At 33.7% G+C, this 21,472-nt stretch overlaps 1 protein-coding gene across 1 annotated transcript in view; it reads right to left on the minus strand.

Annotated features, from left to right (window-relative positions):
- Positions 1-20,524, minus strand: part of LOC150099752 (zwei Ig domain protein zig-8-like) — a 208,745-nt gene extending 188,221 nt beyond the window's left edge. Inside the window, exon 1 of the mRNA XM_090403881.1 lies at positions 20,181-20,524. Coding sequence (XP_090260007.1) covers positions 20,181-20,307 — 127 coding nt within the window. The 5' untranslated portion in view covers positions 20,308-20,524. The remainder of the gene's footprint in view (positions 1-20,180) is intronic.
- Between the last annotated feature and the right edge of the window lie 948 nt (positions 20,525-21,472).

The raw sequence follows: 21,472 nt of genomic DNA on the forward strand, positions 1-21,472 counted from the left end.
CCATGATCAGAGCTTCAATAGCTCAATAACACTTTATCCCTACACTGTCCTCTACAGATAACAGGGAAGATGAAAAGCATTCTTGCTTCGCCCCTTTAAGACAGTCGTTATAAGGACTACAGTCTATAAATGATCATTAAATGTATTTCCAGTCAAATGAATTCGCCTGTTTATGTAAAAATAAATTTACATTTCAGTAAAATATTTATTTATGCAAGGTTTCTATTAAATGGTTTTTATAAAAACTTTGTTTTCAATCCTAGTGTTAGACTTGACGCTTCTCACTAAAAGAATATACTTTAGAAGATACATTTTACTATACTCAGAGTTGGAGGCAAAATATAAAACACGCTTCAAGTGGCCGACATTAGAGCATTCGTCTTTGTGCAGAGTATAGTCTCAGACCGAACAATCCAAGTTGTAAAATGTAGGAGAAAAAAACTCGGCGAAGAAAAAATTCTTTTCAAGTATTTTCTTCCTATCTTTTGTGCGAAACAAACAAAACCAACACGAAATAACAAAAGCAGACACTAAGTAAATAACTTCGACTAGAAAGAAAGGCACAAGGTGGGTGATGAACAATGTAAGAATACGGAAGGTATTGCAATGTAATTTTATTTAAAGAATTAAATAACAATGTGGAAAAAACAAATTTAAAAAAAACTTCGAAGGAAATATTTTATATTTTGTGGATGAAATTTAATTTTGATAAAATGAAGATTAGATACGACAAAAAACTTCGGATGAAATTTCTAATTTAGTCGATTTTTTTCTCGAAAATTATTTTAATTTGTTTCTTGCTAATTGATTATGTTGCTAAGAAAGATGCAATAAGTTCTCATCGAGTCGATTTGACCAAATGCGAGTCAAAAAACAAATCTCGACATTTCCCATGAAAAACAAATAATCCAGAACTTTACTTATCAAATGATTACTCCATTCTTTTTCAGTTCAATAAAGGCTTGCTTATTAGCGACAACACAGTAATTTCTATTTTTCAATATCTAAAACCGTTTCGCATCTTATTCGAGTTTTTTTTTCTCCCTAAAAATATTTCTGTTTTAGGCACAATCCTCATCAACTATTGTGCAAAAGAGAAAATAAACATATAATTTTTTTTTCTCCCTAAAAATATTTCTGTTTTAGGCACAATCCTCATCAACTATTGTGCAAAAGAGAAAATAAACATATAATAAAGAGAAAATCATAGGACACTTTTCGATAAATAAGAAAAATAAAATGTTAAGTTAAATTTTAAATAACATCTTATTTAAAATAAAATGTTAAGAACATTTTATTTTAAATTAATTATTGATTAATAAAACATTATGGTTTTGGAGTATTATAAAAGAAAACAAAAAATATATTCTTAAAAATAACTTAGACTGCTATTTTTTCATTATTTAATATCAAATACATTATTATATTATAAAATAAACTTTTATTTCTGTTATTTGTCAGATGAATCTGTTCCGAAAAGAAGAACAAAATACTGAAAATTTATGTGCTTGATACTATTTTTAAGGGAGTCGGAAACTGACAATATCCAGCAAATATCATCCATCATCGAAAAGAAAACAAGACTCCTGCCTGGATGAACAAAATATTGATAAGAGACCTACAGCCTTAGATGATTTTTCGATGTAGTCCATTGACAGCCCTTACAGAAGTATCGCATGATTCACAGAACAAGATAATGTACAAAAAACAAGCACACAAAACTAGATTAAATTTATATTAAAGTACAGAATTAGAGAAAAAAATCATTTTAATGTATTCCTGAATAAGTATAGTTCTATCAGCAGTATTCTGATTATCTTATTTAAACCTAACTTCGATGAAATGTGAAGAATAAAACACGGTTGGAATTCCAAAAACTTTTTTTTTTTTTTTTGCTGTCTCTAATACCTAAAATTCCCAACCAACCGCATTATCCGGTCATCATTTATCATCTTTTTCACACAGTTCGGGTTATTATTAGAAAAATTAGCTTTTCATGGGTGAATTTAAGAAATTATCTTCAAATATACAATACCCCCTTCCTGTCTAACCCACTCGAACTAAGAATAAAGAAATATTAATTCTGCAGCTGTTTAACTTTTTAGGAAATGGAGGTCGTTTCTGAATAAAAGTTTTGGTTTATGATTAGAAGTAATTGATTCATTCCATGATAAAAATATTACGTAACTTTAAGAATACTGGAAGAAGAATTCATCGGAAGAATTCCATAAATAAAAGTTTATTTTTATAATAAAATAATGTATTTGATATTAAATAAAGAATATATATCAGTTTATTTATTTTAAAATATATATTTTTTGTTTTCTTTTACAATACTCCAAAAGCATAATATTTTATTAATCAATAATTAATTTAAGATAAAATGTTAGGAACATTCTTTGATTGAAAGGGTCCTTCACTTATTCAACTTGGCTAAGCATCATACTTAAATGCGCGGTGAATTTTATATTTATAAAATCATGTATTTATCTACATTGAATCAATAAACTAGTCAAGAATTTTAACAAATATATATTGCTTAGTTTTATGGCCATCTTATTAAAATTAATTTTCTTCTCTAGTAATTAAACCATGTTAATCAGACATCGCAATAATATCTAATCACTATTAAAGAAGCTACAATTTCGTTCCTCTGTCCAACTTCTAAAGATGCGGAAGTTATAAAGCTTAGGAAATTAATCTTTCTTAAGACGAGAACATTAAGAATCATGTTTCTGTAAATCTTCCATTATTAATCTTAATGAAAGCTAAGCAGGAAGACTCGTATTTGGCTAAGGTTAAAAGTGCAGCGTGTGACCGAGGGTGCTGATGTTCTCCGTGTACACATTTCATGACCGCTAACCGCTTGGGATTACACCCACATTATCCAATAGACCAACTGACAATTACATTGTCGGAAGGCTGGTTTTAGCGAATCGCAGAATCACCATCCATTATTTCTCTCACTTATCCTTGGTGCATCGCCTCCAGTTAATTTATTCTTACGTGCCGAAATTTCTGACATCGCCTTACTTGAGTGAACACCGGCTAAGACATTTCTTCGACGCTTAGCTAGTAAGCCAGCTCACAGTTTGTGAATGATGCTGAAAGTTGTGCCCAAGGAATAAGTTTTGAGTGGCGCCAAGTAGTCTGTGTGATCATCGATCGTGTAAGATTACCTGATTAACACTTCGACTAGGTCACGAAAACTCTCGCGTGATTTAATGTTTTATTATGGCGACATTCTGTTTACCATCGTTGTTGGAAAGGACTAAGTGAAGAAGAATTATGCTCATATAATACGAAAACGTTATTTCATGTTATAGACCAAGTATGCTGATAACCTAATTTGTGAACTTAGCTTCAACCTTGTGTGCCTTTTTGCAGGAAAGAGGTCATCACGCTAGGATCTACTGTAAATAATAACATCGTTTTATGACAGTTCGTATCCATATATTGATAGTTTATCATTAAAGATGGCACAAACACAATAGTGAAACACGCAGTCAACCTATTCTGTCGATAAACTTTTTATGCTGCCAGAATATAAATTATTTGTGTGTTTGAAGTAGTCACTGTAGACCGTATTAATATTCCTTCGTCCGTTTCAAGCAATTTTATGAGGAACTAAATTAGCAAGTCTCTCTGCAATATCCGGATATTCTATGAGAAATACGATGCGCAAGGCTGATTGGATTGTTTCTACTGCTAATTTTGTATAGCTATTAGACACATTCAAATTAATATAAAACATAAAATGTATTTTAAGTGAATAATACGAGTTGTTTCTACAATTAATTCCAATAAGTTATAAACAGAAGTAAAAAATTTACATCGGTAAGAAAACCTTTTTCCACACTACAGGAGAAGTTCTGAGTAGATTGTAATCTCCACCTCCCCCTCCAAAAAAAAAAAGGTGGGGGATTATTCTCTTATGTTTAGAAGTCTCCTTTCAATGGTCAGGATTCCATTTTATCAGAACTTTTATATTTTCCCGATAATCTGTTCACAGACGCGATTGCAGCGCTCTTAGTGTCGGAAAACAGAATGAAACTTGAAATGGAATAACAAGTTAGATGTACTTCGTTTTCAGAGCTAAATCATCATTGGTGATGTGGATAAACAGCCGATGCTGTTTGTTCACATGGCCATTTTGCGTGATTCCACTTAAACTGCATGGAAGTCACGTGCCTCAAACACCCTTCTTATCTGAAGTATTTATGAACAATACCTTTCGGCTTTCCCTTTCAATGAACTTGAGTCAATTGTAGCGTCATACTTTCCACTTTATTCACAATTATGTGCGATGGTCGTACTGCGCAATGGAAATCAAGCAGTTGTTTGCACTTCCACTTCGTATGACCAACCACTCAACACATGTCACGGGTTACAATGTAGTAAGACTAGCAAGAGCCTGCGTGACAACACACAACAGACAGGCCACATGCAAGAAGACTTGTTCTTGTTTCATTCCCAGTGTAGTTCAGGAAAGGTCAGCGAACAACGCAAATTGAGTCTCACGAGCATTTGCAGTATCCTAAACTGTTATGAATGATCCATAACAGTACGGGCGGATTGCATGTTGGGAATTGTATTAAGAGATTAAGTTTCTGAAGTTTTTCTTCAGATTTAAGAAGTTGTGTGTGAATGTGGCATCGATTTTTTCATAGCAAATATAAGCTACAGCTGCAGTTGCTAAAAATACCCACATTTTACGAAAGACAGCAGAAACATAAGTAGAAAAAAAAAATCGTATCCATAATCGTTTTAGATTCAGCTTATAAACTCTCAGTCAATCGTAGACTATTTTTAGATAAATTTTCCGATCAATAGTTCTTTGAATACCGTATAGAATATTTCCTTACAAGACAAACTGTGTATAAATCATAATTTATCAAAAATAAAACAAAACGATTGTAAAATTAACCATATATTAATATCAATTAAAACTTTACAAAATGTTCTAAAAAGTTCGCGAACAATCATTACTAACTTTTAATTTTAGTTTTCCATTTACCACAACGCAGGATACAATTTTGTCAGAATCATCATGCGTATCAATGATTTAGGCCTAGCATGGCTGTTCCGGCCTTAGAAGTCATCGTTGAATCGTTTAAGAGGACGTCCTGGCTTTCTTTTTCCTAATGGCTTGTACTTTAAGGCTTGTTTTGGTAATCTTTCTGTTTTCATTCTTTGAACGTGTTCCATCCGTTTATGTTTATATTTTTTTAATTGTTTCTATTACTGGTTCTTGGTTTAATTCTTTCATAATTTCTTCGTTTCTTTTGTGATCAAATAGGGTATACTTTGCAGTTTTTCTCATAAACTTCATTTCTGCTGTTATTAATCTTTGTTTTTATTGTCCAGATTTCGCTTCCATACATTAAGACCGGTAGGGCTAATGTATTGTATACTTTTAGTCTGATTTGTTTTTGAGCTAGGTTTGGTTTAAATATAGAGTTAATTACACCTGTTATTTTTAAATATTTTGCAATTTTTACTTTTATATCTTTTTCATATGTGATCATACACCCTAGGTAGTTAAATGAATTGTTATCTATTACTATCTTAGTTCTTGCTGGATCTTGTCCTTTAAAGGCCATAGTTTTTGAATTTTCTGTTAATATTATCATACCATAATCTTTGGATATCTCATTTAGATCTAAAATAGCTTTCTGTAAATTATCTTCAGAATTTGTAATTATTATTTGGTCGTCGGCAAAAAAAGGAAGGTGTTTAATTCACTGTAGTAGAAAGTTTAATTCCTAGATGTATATTTTTATTTTATTTTATTATTTAATTTAAGTAAATATTAAAAAGAGTTGCTGAGAGGGGACATCCCTGTCGGACCCCTTGGTTTATCTTTCTCGTATATGATAGCTCGTGATTTAATCTTATTTGTATTTGATTATTTTCATATATACTTATGATAGCTTTTAAAATATCATTTGATATTTGTGAGAATCACGAATTTAAATTAATGATCATTGGTAGAGGGCTGTATGGCAACCAATCGAAATTACTGATAATCATAATGACAACGCTTTTCAGGCCGCCAATAATCGCCTACTACCTAAAAGGCATTCACAAACATCCCTGCCAAGCCGACCAAACAGACCGGCAATCTTCCGACTTGTACTATACAAGGAGGAGTAAAATGCGTCATAAAATCTGTTTTAGTACAAGATTACTCCCAAGAAATAATTTCGTTAAGTACTAAAATACAGAATTTAACGAAATACTGGATGATATAATTCGCAATATAAACTACCAGTTTGCAGCTATAGAAACGAATATTTACTTACAATATCGATTAGATTTTCATTTATGAAAAATATCCAGCGTTATAAATACTTGAAGTGTTATTTTGAAATATTCATTTTTGAACCCTGGATGAGAAAAAAATTGAAGATAAATTTTCTGCCTCGATGCTCCTAATTCTTTCTCTTTTATTTCACAGATGACGCAACATTCGAGTCATGATTTAAACACAAAAACAAAACATGTCAGCTAAATAAATGGAAAGATATAAATATTCAACTCTCTTTTGACTGTAACAAATAACCTCGACCTAACATTATCGAACAAATGATAATTCATTGTCACTGTGTCGCCCAATATCAGAATATACATGGAAGCTGACATCTCTAGTTTATCTGCACAGTGCAGCCGTCTCGAAAACTCTCTGGAATATGAGAGGAGAAAATATCCGATACAGTAATATGTTTCTGGGTTTTCGTATGTAAGTCGTCTAAAGAAAGATATGAAACCAACATCAAATGTGAGAGCACACCTGTTTATTTCCAGAAGAAAAATCCAACTGGTCGATATGTTTCAAAAAAGTCATAAATATAATTCTTCCGATTCGGAATTTTAATAAATAAAAATAGTACTGTTGGTGTCATATGAAAATGTTCTAAAATTATATTCTCTAGTTTATTTGAATACAATAAAAAGATTCATTTTCGAAATTTGAAAATAATAACATTAGTAAAAAAATTGTTTTTCTATATCATTATTTTATCGAACATTATCGAACAAAAATTACATCACATCATTATAGTTCCTGAAAATATTCGTGAACATTCAGCTCTTAATCCTTATCCTTATAAGGACTGGCTTAAAGGGGCGAAGCAAGAATGCTTTTCATATTCCCCGTTATCTGTAGAGGACAGTGTATGGATAAGGTGTCAATGAGCTATTAAAGCTCTGATCATGGCAGGAGGGTAACAGCAATAGCCGAGCCTCAGTTAGAACTTCATTAGCTACAGCATTGCCATCCATTACCCTCCAAGGGTATTGGATTGAATGAATCAATCACCGCATCTCACGGTCGATTGATCCAATTCTTCAGCTCTTAAAATCCCAATTTCTAAATGGTATATTGTGATATGAAATATTTATAATGGTATACATAATATCATTACAAAATTTTTCTTTATAACTAAAATATATAAACTTTTATTTATAAATCCAAATAAGAATTTAATTTGCACTTTTATATTATATAAAAATTAAAATAAATTAATATATTATGGTTTTAAAGCAGGAAGTATTATATCTGATATTACTTTGACTAAATCACTTGTAAAAGTAACGTAATTTGACAATTGGCAAACTAATACAGTATATAGATTACAAGTTTGAATTGCCTTTATACTTATTAAAATTTGATCATCGATTCATGTTTGGTCATTTTTTATTCATTACCATTGAAAAGAAGACGCGGAAATTTAAAATATATGGTAAGTGTATTACATTAGTATTAAAAGAGTATAAAGAATTATTTATTTCTGTAGTAACAGAATTAAATATAAATTCCCATTTCAAGTTTTGGGGCATGTTAAATAATGAATGTAGGATTGATTTCACTCGATTCAACATGAATTTTTAATTTAGTAGAGTCTTTGGAAGAACACGAAGAAATTCACCGAGTCCTTAAAAGGTATACTTCAGCGAAGTCTAGTATTAATTGAATCGAAATTGTCGTCCCATGCTGCTCGATCGAAAGAGATCTGTTCGTTAAATATTAAATCAAATGCATCCTAGTGATTAGAGGATGCAATTGATCTGCCATATAAAACCAATTGAACTAGAGGAATCTTAGTTTTTTTTTTTTTGTTTTTTTATGGGCCAGATGGGTGAAGCAAGAATCTTTTCATATTCCTCGTTATCTGTAGAAGAAAATGCATGGATGGGTAATATAGGGCTATAAGCTCTGATCATGGCAGGAGGATAACAGCAATGGCCGAACTTCATTGGCTACAGCATTGCCCTCTCTGAGTACACATTTGTAGTCGCCCAGTACGACATGCATGGACTACAGTGGGGCTATTCTCATCCCGGTCACCACAAGGGGAATTTTTTCGGATTCTTCCTTAATTTTTTTTTTTTGGCTAGATGGAGAAGCAAAAATGCTTTTCGTATTCCCTGTATCTGTAGAGGACAATGTAAGGATAGGGCGTTATTGAGTTTATGATCATAGCAGGAAGGTTACAACAATAGCAAAGCTTCAGGGAAGGTAATGGATGGCTACAGCATTGCCATCCATTAGCCTCCCTGGGTACCCATTTTAGTCGCCGCGTACGACATGCATAGGTTGCAGTGGAGCTATTCTTATCCCGGCCACCACACGGGGTAAGGATTCTTCATTAAATCGTTCAATGTTTGTTATAGTTGTTTGAAGTGGGAAAATAAATGGTGCGTGAGAAACTGAACAGCCAATATTTTGAATAAATGTTAGGAATATCATTGAAAATTTTAGGTAATTTTACAATCTCTTTGCCAATATGTAGAGCTGCATTACTGCTCAACTTTGACATCCGATTATCTCCAGAAAAGTTGGTTCATGATCTATATTAGTTTATCAGGAGACACAGAACATTCCTCCTGAATATTAGATGTGTTCAACTAGCACATGCTTCGTAAACCGTTATTCACTGATATAAAAGCAGTCCATCATAATAAACTTGATTTTGTTAGCAGAGCTAGCAGCAAGTTCGTGAACTCTAGCAGAATTTCCTAACAGAAGCGTAAGGAGACAATCGTATAACTGCAAAGGTGTCTTGGGAATTGAAAACAAAAAAGTAGCTACTTGGAAAGTGAAAGGAGTGGCCAAGTGATAGCTGGTTAATCAATTTATCGTAATCCCTTGAGTCCTTTCAGAAACGAGCCTAGTTATTGGATGTGAGAAGAGAAAAGCCACCAGCATATCAACCTTAGCAAATTCAACATAACGAGATAGAATCTGGTGTTCTGTAACTTCTAGTGCTAACATATTTTATGCATATGTTTTTTGCCTTTTCAAAATTTCGACACCTAACGGTGATGTTGAGAAAACATATTGGAGAATATGCTTCTTCGAACAAAAGAATAAATTTGGCATTTTTATTACTTTACGTAAAAGAAGGCTGTATACGATTCAATTTGAACGACTCGCATGTTTTCATTTTTTTTATTTTTTATTTTTTACTCACAGCAATTTGCGACTATCGCTTCATATTGAAAGAGGGAGCCGCCAATTTTCTTAAGACACTCAAAGATTTCCGTTTCCAATTCTTCTAGTGCAAATCTCATTGTTTATAAGCGTTAACGCCACACCAAACAAAAATTGCTAAAGTTACAGAGAACTTAAAAAAAAAAAAAATTAGATATGAAGCCATCGAGGTTACTAATTGTGCAAAAATGTATTACTATTATTACGTGGAATCCAATGGGATCACAGTAGTTGTATTTAAATTTCATCTTACAATTTATTAAATTTAATTAAGGAAATAAAACCTAAATTTCCATATAAAATTCTTGTAATCCTTAATCCTTATAAGGACTGGCTTAAATGGGCGAAGCAAGAATGCTTTTCATCTTCCCCGTAGAGATAAAGTGTTATTGAGCTTTATGTATGTAAAGCTCTGATCATGGCAGGAGAGTAAGGCCGAGCCTCAGAACTTCCTTGGCTACAGCATTGCCATTCATTACCCTCCAAGGATATTAATCACCCTTCTTGTAATCTTATATTATAGTCCTTATAAGGACTGGCTTAAAGGGGCAAAACAAGAATGCTTTTCATCTTCCCCGTTATCTGTAGAGGACAGTGTAGGGATAAGGTGTTATTGAGCTATTAATGCTCTGATCATGGCAAGAGGGTAACAGCAATAGCCGAGCCTCAGTTAGAACTTCATTGGCTACAGCATTGCCATCCATTACCCTCCAAAGGTATTAATCACCGCATCTCATGGTCGATTCCTCTCAAATCTCTTCTTGTAATCAACTATTATTTATAATATTAATTGTAACATTATGTTCATTATTTTAAGGTTTATTCAATTTCTTTAAACTTTTAGAAAAAATTTATTATCAAAAGTAATTTAAATTATATTTAGTTAGAAATAATTACTTTTAGTTTATATTAAACCTATATATGTAAAAATAATATATAATAAAAAACTATCCAACAATGTTATAAGAGATAAATGTTCTGGTTATTGTCCGAAATGTGTAACCACTGACCATAAAGACAGCTGGTACACAACACTCAAGTAAATGACTTTGAAGAGCAGGATTACTTAGTCAATCGGAGGGTCCCCAACCTCGGAAAAGATAAAAACCTTAAACACTAACCCAATCTAGAGAAAAACAAAGTTACCAAATGCACTATTTACTGTACACCAAGCAAGAACAGTAAATTAAATTAAGCTTCACGTGGAGCTTGGAGAAATAAACGCTGTCCCAATGAAACGAAGTCATTAATGTTTCAACGGAGTCGTGTATTTGTTTGACAAAGTGAAAACCAATCAGTAGCAGATCTATAGCGAATGCTGTCCGCATGGCATTTGAAGTTCACTGACTACAACACTGTTACAAGGTTTGCACTAATTCTATCCGTGATGTCATTAATTATAATTTACTCTGCTATTATGCTCGTGGTCTGTTTAATCATCTTTTAATGACTAAATAAATGGTTTCTGAACTAAAATAGACATTCCCATTACTAATGACGATTTATGTGTTTGTGAACACCGAGGGACTTTGATTTCTGTAATCAAGAAACGTCTTAAGATACAACTTTATTGTATCAATTAAGAATGATTATCGAGAACTTGGCAGCGTTTTAGAGGAGATTTAATTAGCTATCCTGAAAAATGACGATTTCCGCTCTACAGCCGATTCTTAAATCTATTGTATTATTCGAGAAGTTATTTCGTTTTTATTTTTTTTTTTATCAACGGTTCTTCATCAGCCTTGACTATATATTAATTTAAATAAATACCATTAGATAAATTTATTTAAAAAGGGTATGTAAAAAAAAAGCTACAAAATCTAGGTTATGAGACAAAAACCTTACTCTATCAATTAATAGCCCAAATCTATGATAGAGGAGAAATACCAAAAGCGTTTATGAAATCAACCAAAATACCAATACCAAAAATGAATAATGCAAACAAATGCAGCCAATTTAGAACAATAGCTTTAATCCTACATGTTAGCAAAATTCTGCTAAAAATTATTCAAAATAGAATTTATTCAAAAATAGATTGTCTATTGGATGAAGACCAATTTGGATTCAAAAAGAATAAAGAAACAAGAGAGGCAATACTCTGTTTAAGAACAATAATAGAGAGAGAAGTTAGACCTTAGTCAAAATACTTACATTTGCTTCCTTGATTTAGAGAAAGCGTTTGATAAAGTAAACCAGCAAATACTCCTGAATTGTCTAACTAATATCGGCATAGATTTGAGGGATAGGAAAATAATTTATCAAATTTACAAAAATCAAAATTTACGGATTAAAATCAATGATAAGGAGAAAATAATAAATATAAGGAGTGGAGTAAGACAAGGATGTATACTTTCGCCACTTTTTTAATTTATATATTGAAAAGGCCATTCAGGAAACTAAAGATAAAATAAATAGTGGCATAAAGATAAATGGTGAGCAAGTCATGTGTATAAGATTTGCTGATGACATAGCCCTTGTAGCAGAAAACAGAAGAACGTTAAAAACAATGCTAGAATTACTAAATACTAACCTTGAAAAATATAAAATGAAAATCAATACAGATAAGACTAAAATCATTGTTATAGGCAAAATCCCTATCAATACAGAGCATATAGACATCAGCGGGGAACAAATAAAACAAGCGAAAAGCTTTAAATATTTAGGAAGCCTAATAACAGAAGATGGCAGAACAAGAGAAGACATAAGATCAACAATAAACAACGCAAAAGTCCAATTCTCTAAGATGAAAAGCATTTTAACAGGAAACCTCGATCTATAATTGAAAACAAAATTAGTAAAGACATTGATATGGAGCATTGCACTGTATGGATGTGAAACCTGAATTCTAGGCAGAGAAGATGTAAGAAGATTGGAGGCTTTTGAAATGTGGTGCTGGCGTCGCATGAACAAAATAAAATGGACAGAAAAAAAAATCAAACGAACAAGTCCTGAGAGAGATAAACGAAACAAGAACTCTAATTAAATCGATCAAAATTAGAAGGGATAGGTGGTTTGGACATATACATGATGGACTTGTGAAAAGAATAACTGAAGGCAAAGTAGAGGGGAAAAGAAGAAGAGGCAGACCAAGGAAAAGCTTTCTTGACCAAGTCAAAGACAGCACGGGTTTGAGGAGTTACCAGGAGGTTAAGAAGAAAGCCAATGACAGAGCGGAATGGAGGAAATTGCTGCTGAGCTACTAGTCCCAAGACTGATGCAACTGATGATGATGTAAAAAAGCGACTTTTGTGAATAGATACTCTATTTTCCTAAAAATGTATTGTTCATTACACTAAATAGAAATTTGTACTACTTCACTACAACAATATGGAAACTGAACAATGCTAGTTATAATTTCAGAAGACAAACAACATTGCAACAATACTACATAATTACTAAACAATAAGTCTACTCTAGATTTTACATTACGGCGACATAATGGCTAATTCTGATTTTTTTTCTTCTTCAAAAGTTGTCGAGATAAACGTGTTCTACAAAGAATACTTAACAAGACCTTTCATCGAAATACAGGTTACGAGAGGTCGTAGCACAAAAGTGGTGTAATATAAGTCTAGTGGAGTCAAGTCGTAATGAAGTTCTGCTGTATTGGATACTTACGGTGCTTGAAGACGTCTGTACAGAGAAACGATAAACGACAACGATCAAAATACACTAGTAGGTTAAAGATTAAGTTCATCTTACACATGAAAGGGTTGGTGAACTTGTGAGCAAGCCATTCTCGCGATATTATTCATCAATATTACTTGAAGGTTCGTCTAAGATGATACTAAAAAAGAAAGAATTGGAAGGAGTATTTGACGTATAGGATGGAACTCGCATCAAAATTCTCCACACACACAGATTCGAGCTTGTTTCAAAATTCAAAAATATCCAAAAATATTTGGATATTTTTGACTTAAAATGGAACACAAGTTGGATCTCTCCAACTGTTTGTAAGTCCACAAAATAATTGGTCACAAGTGACTAAATATCTTAGATATTTCGCATAACATATCTTGCCTACGTCTTTAAATAAAACGAAATGAACTGCGACTAATTTAATTGGGGTTAAGCAAGGTCAACTGACTCAAATGCAACACAGGAAGTTAGAGGGAAAAGTTAATCAGTCATATCAATTTACGTACTTTGTATGTGGCGTAACATGACAGAGTCGTGAGACAAGCCTTGAACAAATTAAAAAAAAAAAAAAAAATCCTTAAGCTCTAAATCTTACCATAAGACTATAAAACGCTCACTGAGTTTAACAATCGAATTCTTATGACAAAGCCGTATAGATTAATCTTTAAGAAATAATGTAGCGAAAAATCTACCCAAACAAACCAAAGCGACTAATAATTGTATGACCTCATAAAACGGATTTATTACAGAAATAAAACGAACCAAGTACGATAAGTGACGTCACACAGTTCAACAATATAACAGTAACAATTAACTTTGAAAAAGATGCAGGCATTAGCTTGGCAACAATGGCCTGCTAATTTAATAGTATTCAGAAGCAACAATGAGTATTTCATCGGTTTATTGGGACAAACAGATGGCGTGGGTTTGTGTGATTTATGCATCCGTATTTTATTCTTCAGCCCAGCTTAACGGTGCCATTGAGCGAAGGGAGTTATTTTCATTTGTTCGGATTAACATAATATATTCAACGTTGTTGAAATGCGTATTCGATGAACACATTTCAGGAAATGGTTGACCTTATTTTCCTTTATTTTTTTTTTTTGTCTGGTGATTATTTATATTAATATTAATAACTTCGTTTCCTCCTGAAATGTGCGAATAATTTTCCCGATGAAACAGGAATACTAATGATATATTAATGGAGAAAATAATTTACCATTTAACTTCACCCATTTTAAAATAATCACATTCACCCTCAAAGCCCATTGGAATCATGGGAAATTCAAATTTATTTTCCTGGCATATGGATAAACCATTACCGTATATAAATCAGGAGTTCGTTTGTAAATTTTTGATCAAGGGGTAGTTGCATTCAAATTGGAATTTTTCATTCTAAGCTGCTACATCACCATTACTATCACGTTACAAAACTACAAAATAGAATAAGCAGTAAATAGAAAACAGTGAAGCGTTAGCATGAGACGAAGAGATAGTCGCATTACGGCTAAATGATATGGGTGCTATGGGAGGTACCCAGTGTTCGATTGAGGTGTTGCTATGGTTTCGACACGTGTAGATGTCTGTATGTTTGAGGTGGTCATCTGGGAAATTGCCACAATGGTAACAAGAAGGCATTAAATGTAGAGGAAGGGAGATGGTGCGTTGCTATAAACTCGGATAATACAATAATAGAAGACCTTTTAACACTAATTTCTACGTAATTTTGTAAATTATAAAACATGGAAGAGAAATTTGTTGGAGTCATTCAATTTTCATTTGGACAACCTGTCTAATGTCATAAGTGTGACGATGGCTTACCATAATATTTCTTACTCATAAGATGTTAAGGCGTTCAATGTAATTATCAAGTTAGGCCAGTCTGGCACAGCACTGTATTTCAGAGAAAATGTAGGAAGCATTACATTATGCAGAGGTGTTACATACAACCGCTTAGCTCGGTACCAGGAAGGGAAAATACGAGAACTAGACCATTCTACCTCCGCCATGAAACATGATACTTGGGATGACGTGCTTGGACACGAAAGGTGTTCCCCGAGGCATCCCTATGCTGCCCATATTCGCCAGTTTAGTCGAAAATTCTATACAACGGATATCAAACACTCGTTACTATAGATCAGTCAATGTCTTTATACCAGTATGGTCTGCACTGTTCAATGCCATTCATGTTTGTTTTATTCACACCGCTCTTCATTTGAGGATGCAGTTGTCTACAGTTGATTTTGGTGATGCAGACTTATATCATGAAAGGTTAACTACTACTGAATAACATCCCATGATAACACTTTATTCTAAGTCGTTAGCGTATCTGTTTGCTTTGTATAGCAATATATGCCACGTATGACCACAGTAACTGCCATACACGTTTCTCCATACTTATTTTGACAATGTATATCTGACGGTATTCGGTTTACTATTTGCACACAGAGGGTACACCCACCAGTGATTTTTCTCTCTACTCATTTCTGCGAAAGAATATATGATCTAATCCTTAAACTATATCTCATCAGCTATATTTACATAAGTTTTGGACATTGTACAAATACAACAGCAATCGGTTTGTATCCTCGTCGAAGAAATTCTGAATTAGCACGTCTACACACACACACACACACACACACACACACACAATGCTTCAAAAATGTGACGTATAAGCTGGTCAAAGAATTCTCAATGCATTTCCCCCTTTCATTAACTTTTAATGAATTTTTTCCCTAAAAACGGAGCAGTAATAGAATAATAAAAACTAACTCATCTTTTAATATTCTTCTGTTAGCCCTGTCTCAATATTTGGTCCAGCACTGAGGGCTGGGATCCCTTAAGCCCTAGATGTATGCTCTCTGTATTGACTGGATGAGAAAGGTGGGGGATTGTTTACTCGTTTCACAAACGGTAAGTCTGACATAAAAAAAAAGTAATCTGCTTACTCTATGATCGTACACAGTAATTTATTATAGAACTAATAAAATTTAACCAGGAATGGTAGGGTTAGCTAATAATTTCATCTTATGGAAAGGGATCGCGGATTAAAATAAATGTTTAACCATAATATTTGATTGTCTAAAGATATCACGACCAAAAACGCAAATTAACAGAAATTAGTTCTTAAAAGAACTGGGCGATGGACTGAGTCCTTGACTCTTTATCCCGTCATCTGAATGAAGAAAATCTGTGTGGATTGGATGTTATTGAGCTAAAAAGCTATAGTCATGGCTGGGTAACGGCAATAGCCGAGCCTCAGTTAAAACTTAGTCATGGCTGGGTAACGGCAATAGCCGAGCCTCAGTTAAAACTTCATTGGCTACAGCATTGCCATTTGTTACCTGAAAGTCCTAAAAAGGACTATCGAAGTATATGTATCATTAACAGAAATATGAACTTTTTGTAATATATAACGGGCTCTGATTGTTAACAATAAAAGGTGTTTTATAAATTTTGTAAAATTTTCTAAATAATTTAAAATATTTAATATTTACTATTAAAATGTTCATTTAAATAAAAAATATTTTTTATTTACTTAAATTTTTGAATAATTTGAGAATATTTAAACTTCGTTAATATAAGTTAACGACTGCAATCAACTTACAAGTGATTAAGTTTTTACTCAATACAATGTCTGCTATGACACTCACCCTCATCATGAGAGCAGCATGAACTAGAAGGTAGGCCCGGCGGGTGGGGGGAATATTCAAAATTCAAATTAGAAAATATTGAGAGTAAAATAGAGCAACAAGTACCAACTGGCAACATTACGTAAGACCACGTATTCGAGCCAACAACGTCACGAATGCCCATTACCCCTCCATCATTCGAAACAAATCTTGTGGCGTGAGGAAACTTCCAACCGCTAAGTCCCTGTTGATTTAGGACCGTGACCGTTAAGAGTATTTACACAATGTCACAGCACGCGCATAAGGAACATCCCATTTTCATGAATCATGTCTCGTCACTTACACGCTGATTTTTTACACCTTACGGGGTCAGAAAAGGGCATGAAATTACAAAAAAAATAAAAAGAATCACTGATTTAATGTTTCACTATAATACTTTTAGAGGCATTAAAGTAGGGCAGAGAAGCCTGCTTTCTTGGGTGGCCCGTAAACCCGGAAGTAAAGAAATCGTAGAATAAGCAAATACTTCTGTTGGTTTCGTACGAATGAGAAATTGTCACCAACACTTTATTTAAAATACACAACTTTGTTTTGATGAGTACTATACATATTAATAGAAATATACGCAACAACCGCTACCAAGATTGAAATACAAGATATTATGGATCCAACCATTTCTTATATTCAAGCATAGAAATAGATCTTAGTCAAGTTTTTTCTATATTCAGCTATAAAAAATGGTTGGATCCATAATATCATCCATTTTAATATGTTAATTATATCAGATTAAGGCATTTCTGCTTTGTATTTTAATAGCAACCACCCATTAGTTATCGTGATGAGAGCCACAGCGCATGCGTCAGTTACTGACGCATGCTTAGTGTAAAAATGAAGTATGCTTTGTTTATGAGTTTTTAAATATTCTTCGGATAATTTGAATGCAGAGTGAATACCTGGTGACTTAAGTGCTAATGGCGAAATAATTTAATTTAGAGACAGCAGCGTAGCTAGGGAGAGGCGGAGGGGAGCGGTCCGCCCCGGGCGACACTTTGAACCTTTTCTGAACTTTTGCAGTTAATTCTGAAATACAGTCTCGAGAACTCATTTCCAAAGATTGTAATACTACTGCAAATTTTCTTCACAATTGCTTAAGTGTTGAGAGGAGTTTTCTAAATAAAATTGATTAAGAATTACCTACATTACTATGAAATAGATTTCGCCAATGTCATCAACGATTTTGCTAACAGAAAAACAAGAAAAATAACATTTTAAAATGTTGAAATTAAAGTTTTACTTGAAAAATAAATATAATATTTTAATTTATTTCCCTCTACGTCGTTTTGACTTTTTGGTGTGTATTAAGAGGGGCGGCAAACTCATGGACCGCCGCAGGCGACGAAAGCTCTAGCTACACCACTAAGCTACTTAAGTGTCACTGTTAATTCCATCCCCTCCCCTCCAGAAATCACCCCTTAAATCCACGTTACATATTTAGTAACTCTTGCATTCATACCAAAGAGGGGGGGGGACTAACACGGAAATAATACTGCAGGAACCAAGTACTGAACTTCATGCATCCAATAAACAAAATGGCGATCTTACAGAGACAATCATTCTTGGGAAAGCACAGCTAAGATATTTCTTATCGCATACTGCAAACGCCAAGGGGAGAAAAAGTCCCAAAATGTATTCAAAATCTTATTTAGGAATTTCTAGATGCATCTAGAATTATGTCCGCATGTTCAACAGCAAAATTATGATCGTTTCTTCATACGAGAAAATGGCGGGTATGAGGTCATACAGCTGACCCTTAAATTGGCACTTAAATGCTAGTTCACCAAGCTTTGAATCAATATGAAAAAAAAAAAAAAATGTACAAGAGTACCTTTTTCGTCCTATACATAGAAATGTCAAAGGCTGTTGTTCCATCTATAATTGAAGTGAACCATTTAACTTCCTATTTCCTCAGCACAACCCTCCCTACTTCGACAAAAGTATGTTGGTATAAGGCCACATGGAACCTTCCATTATCCTATAAGCTAATCCACATATTATCAATTGAAGATTTCCCCTCTTTATAAAGTTAAACGCATAAACTCCCCCACGATCGATTTCCAGTGTTCTGCACTTGGGGTAGCTTCACACACAATGTTTTTATTACAGTTTCCTTTATCACACTGTGAGCATCTCCTTCCACTACATCCCGAGCATCTCCAGCTAAACTCTACCCATCCCTCCGTACTTCCTCCCCCTTTCATTTTTCTTTATTAGTTTGGTACCTTATCTCTTTCCCATCTTATATTTTTCATCGTATTTGTTCCGCTAAGAAGACAAATTCGCTTTGTCAAACTATGCCTAGAGCGAATGTTGAGTGGCATAGCCTGTCTCGAGCGCTGTGCAGGTGTTAATAGCAATTGGAACAGAAGTAATGAGTAAGGGCACCGCTTGCTAGGTTCTATGTTGTTCCGAAGGTCATAGCTCAAGATAAGAGCTACAAAAACAACTAAAAACATCCCCCACGCACAATAACGCCACGTAAAAATTAATAAGTTAAAATCCGGTTTCCAAAATTTTGTTTATTTTTAAAGGCATTTATGACGTCATCAGAACCAATTTGCGATCGATTTTCTACCAAAAAAAAAAAAAAAAAAACCTTCGTTCTGTGGATAGAAGTGTTCCGTGTCCTCTATCATGCATTATTTGCATTTTACGCAGCAACTAACTTACGCTAGGGAAGGAACACAATGTGCATTTAGCAGCTCATAAGTCTGAGTTATCGGTTAACATAACTTCGTAAATGATAAGGTAAAAACCGCAGCAATTTTGAACACACACACTCACACTTATGGTAATTGTTGTAAACGGACAATCCATTTCATTTTTCAAGGGTTAGTTGTGCAAATCTCATTATACGAAGTGCTCTTTTGTGTGCTCACGTAATCCATAATGGGATAGGCACATATCCATCATTTTGTCGCCACAAATACTGCTGTAATATGAACGTATGGTAGATTTACGTTGTATGACACCTTCCCCATTTGATTTTTGTTTCATTTAAAACATCGGGTATTCTGTGATTCAGGCTTAGTCGTAATTTTTGTGAATATTTCGAAAATAATACACCGCTTGGCATTATAACATTGATATTGAAAAGATTTTCTTCAATAATTATTCAAAGCGTTTAATTGTTGAAATTGACAATATGTGAACAATTGTTTGTAACATTTAATTGTCAAAGCTTTAACGATTATAATAAAGTGTTTCAACAATGGTTTACGAACTTAATTGTTAAAGTTTCAACAATTCGGTAATTAACAATGCCTAAGACAATAATTGAACAATGAACATGTTGTAAATATGATCATATTAATAAATTAATAGATTTTCTTTGTACTGCGGGAAGATCAACTTACCCAGTGCTGTACAACAGGTTATATGAAGAGCACACATTACAAGTCCCAGTGCAGTTTGGAATTTACTATTCTTGTTCCTGGTCTGTTTCAATGGAAAACTGTCTGTGTCCAAACTTAAATTAACCATTATGAACAACCGATGTTATTCGACAGTGCACCTGTTATTCAAGAGGACACTTCCAACATCAAAAGCCACGAAACCAACCACACAATTCATAGCCCCCGTCCGTAACGAGATAAAAATTTTAACCGATTAAAAACGAATCCATCGTGTGTCTATCTCTTTATTTTTTTCTAAGTCCCATACACAAGTGGTTTTTCATCGGGATTTTTCTTGAATTTAAACGTGCCTTACCACACTTCACCTACACACGCAAGCACACCCTTCTTTACTGCCAGCACTTCCAGCCGGCTCTAGTCTGGCGGCAAGCCTGGTGGCACGCGCCCAACGTCAAGTGTAGATCGGTCACGTGACATCCGGCAATGACGTAACCGTCGCTTAGAGGAGCTACAGTTCTGCTACAGTGTACTCGCAGGAAAGGCGATCCGATTACAAAGAGACTCTTCCTACTAAAATATCGACTGATGATTTATAGGTTTTCCTGAACATGACAGGTTTAACTTAATAGGATTGAGAAACTAATTGACCATAGACTTTGCGTCGTAAAGAGTCCTAGTGGCGAACTGTGTGCTAAGGGTTCTCGATTAACAATGTAGTGCACTTGGTTATCTAGTGTCTAGTAAGTTAAAGTCAATTTTCCTTTCACTGTTGCGATAAGTTTGCAACCGTCAAAGAATAACTTTGAGAATCGTTTTCTCTTTTGGTTTTTCCCGGTCAAATAATAATGTCTAATAGGAGATAATATTTTTTTGGTAATGCAGTACATTTGATTCGTTCAAAATTGTACATTTTTAGCTGTTTACATTGAATTGAGCGAAGCGTGTACGGTAGCTAAATGTTAGCGATGAACAAATGGATCGTGTGCAAGATAAAATGACAGTCAACTTCACTAATCAAACAATGTACAAAAATGGCAGACGAACATGAGAGAAAAAGCCGACAATTCAACAATGGAAGATGAAACTGACAATAGAAAGGAAATAAAAGTTAAACAATGAGGTTTTTTTTATCGTTTGGTTTTAAGACATAAATGAACATAAAAAAAAAGAAAAAAAAAAGAAACGTGGAAGTTAGCAAATATTTTCACGGAAGCGTTTGGTATTTCAAGCATTCAAATTTAAATCTCTTTTACTTTAGTATTTAATGTACCGGAAAATCTTACTTTCAATGA

The sequence above is a fragment of the Typopeltis vanoorti genome, chromosome 14 (genome assembly GCF_054136105.1).
Source record: "Typopeltis vanoorti isolate ZY-2024b chromosome 14, IOZ_Tvanoo_1.0, whole genome shotgun sequence".
In the NCBI taxonomy this organism is placed as follows: domain Eukaryota; kingdom Metazoa; phylum Arthropoda; class Arachnida; order Uropygi; family Thelyphonidae; genus Typopeltis; species Typopeltis vanoorti.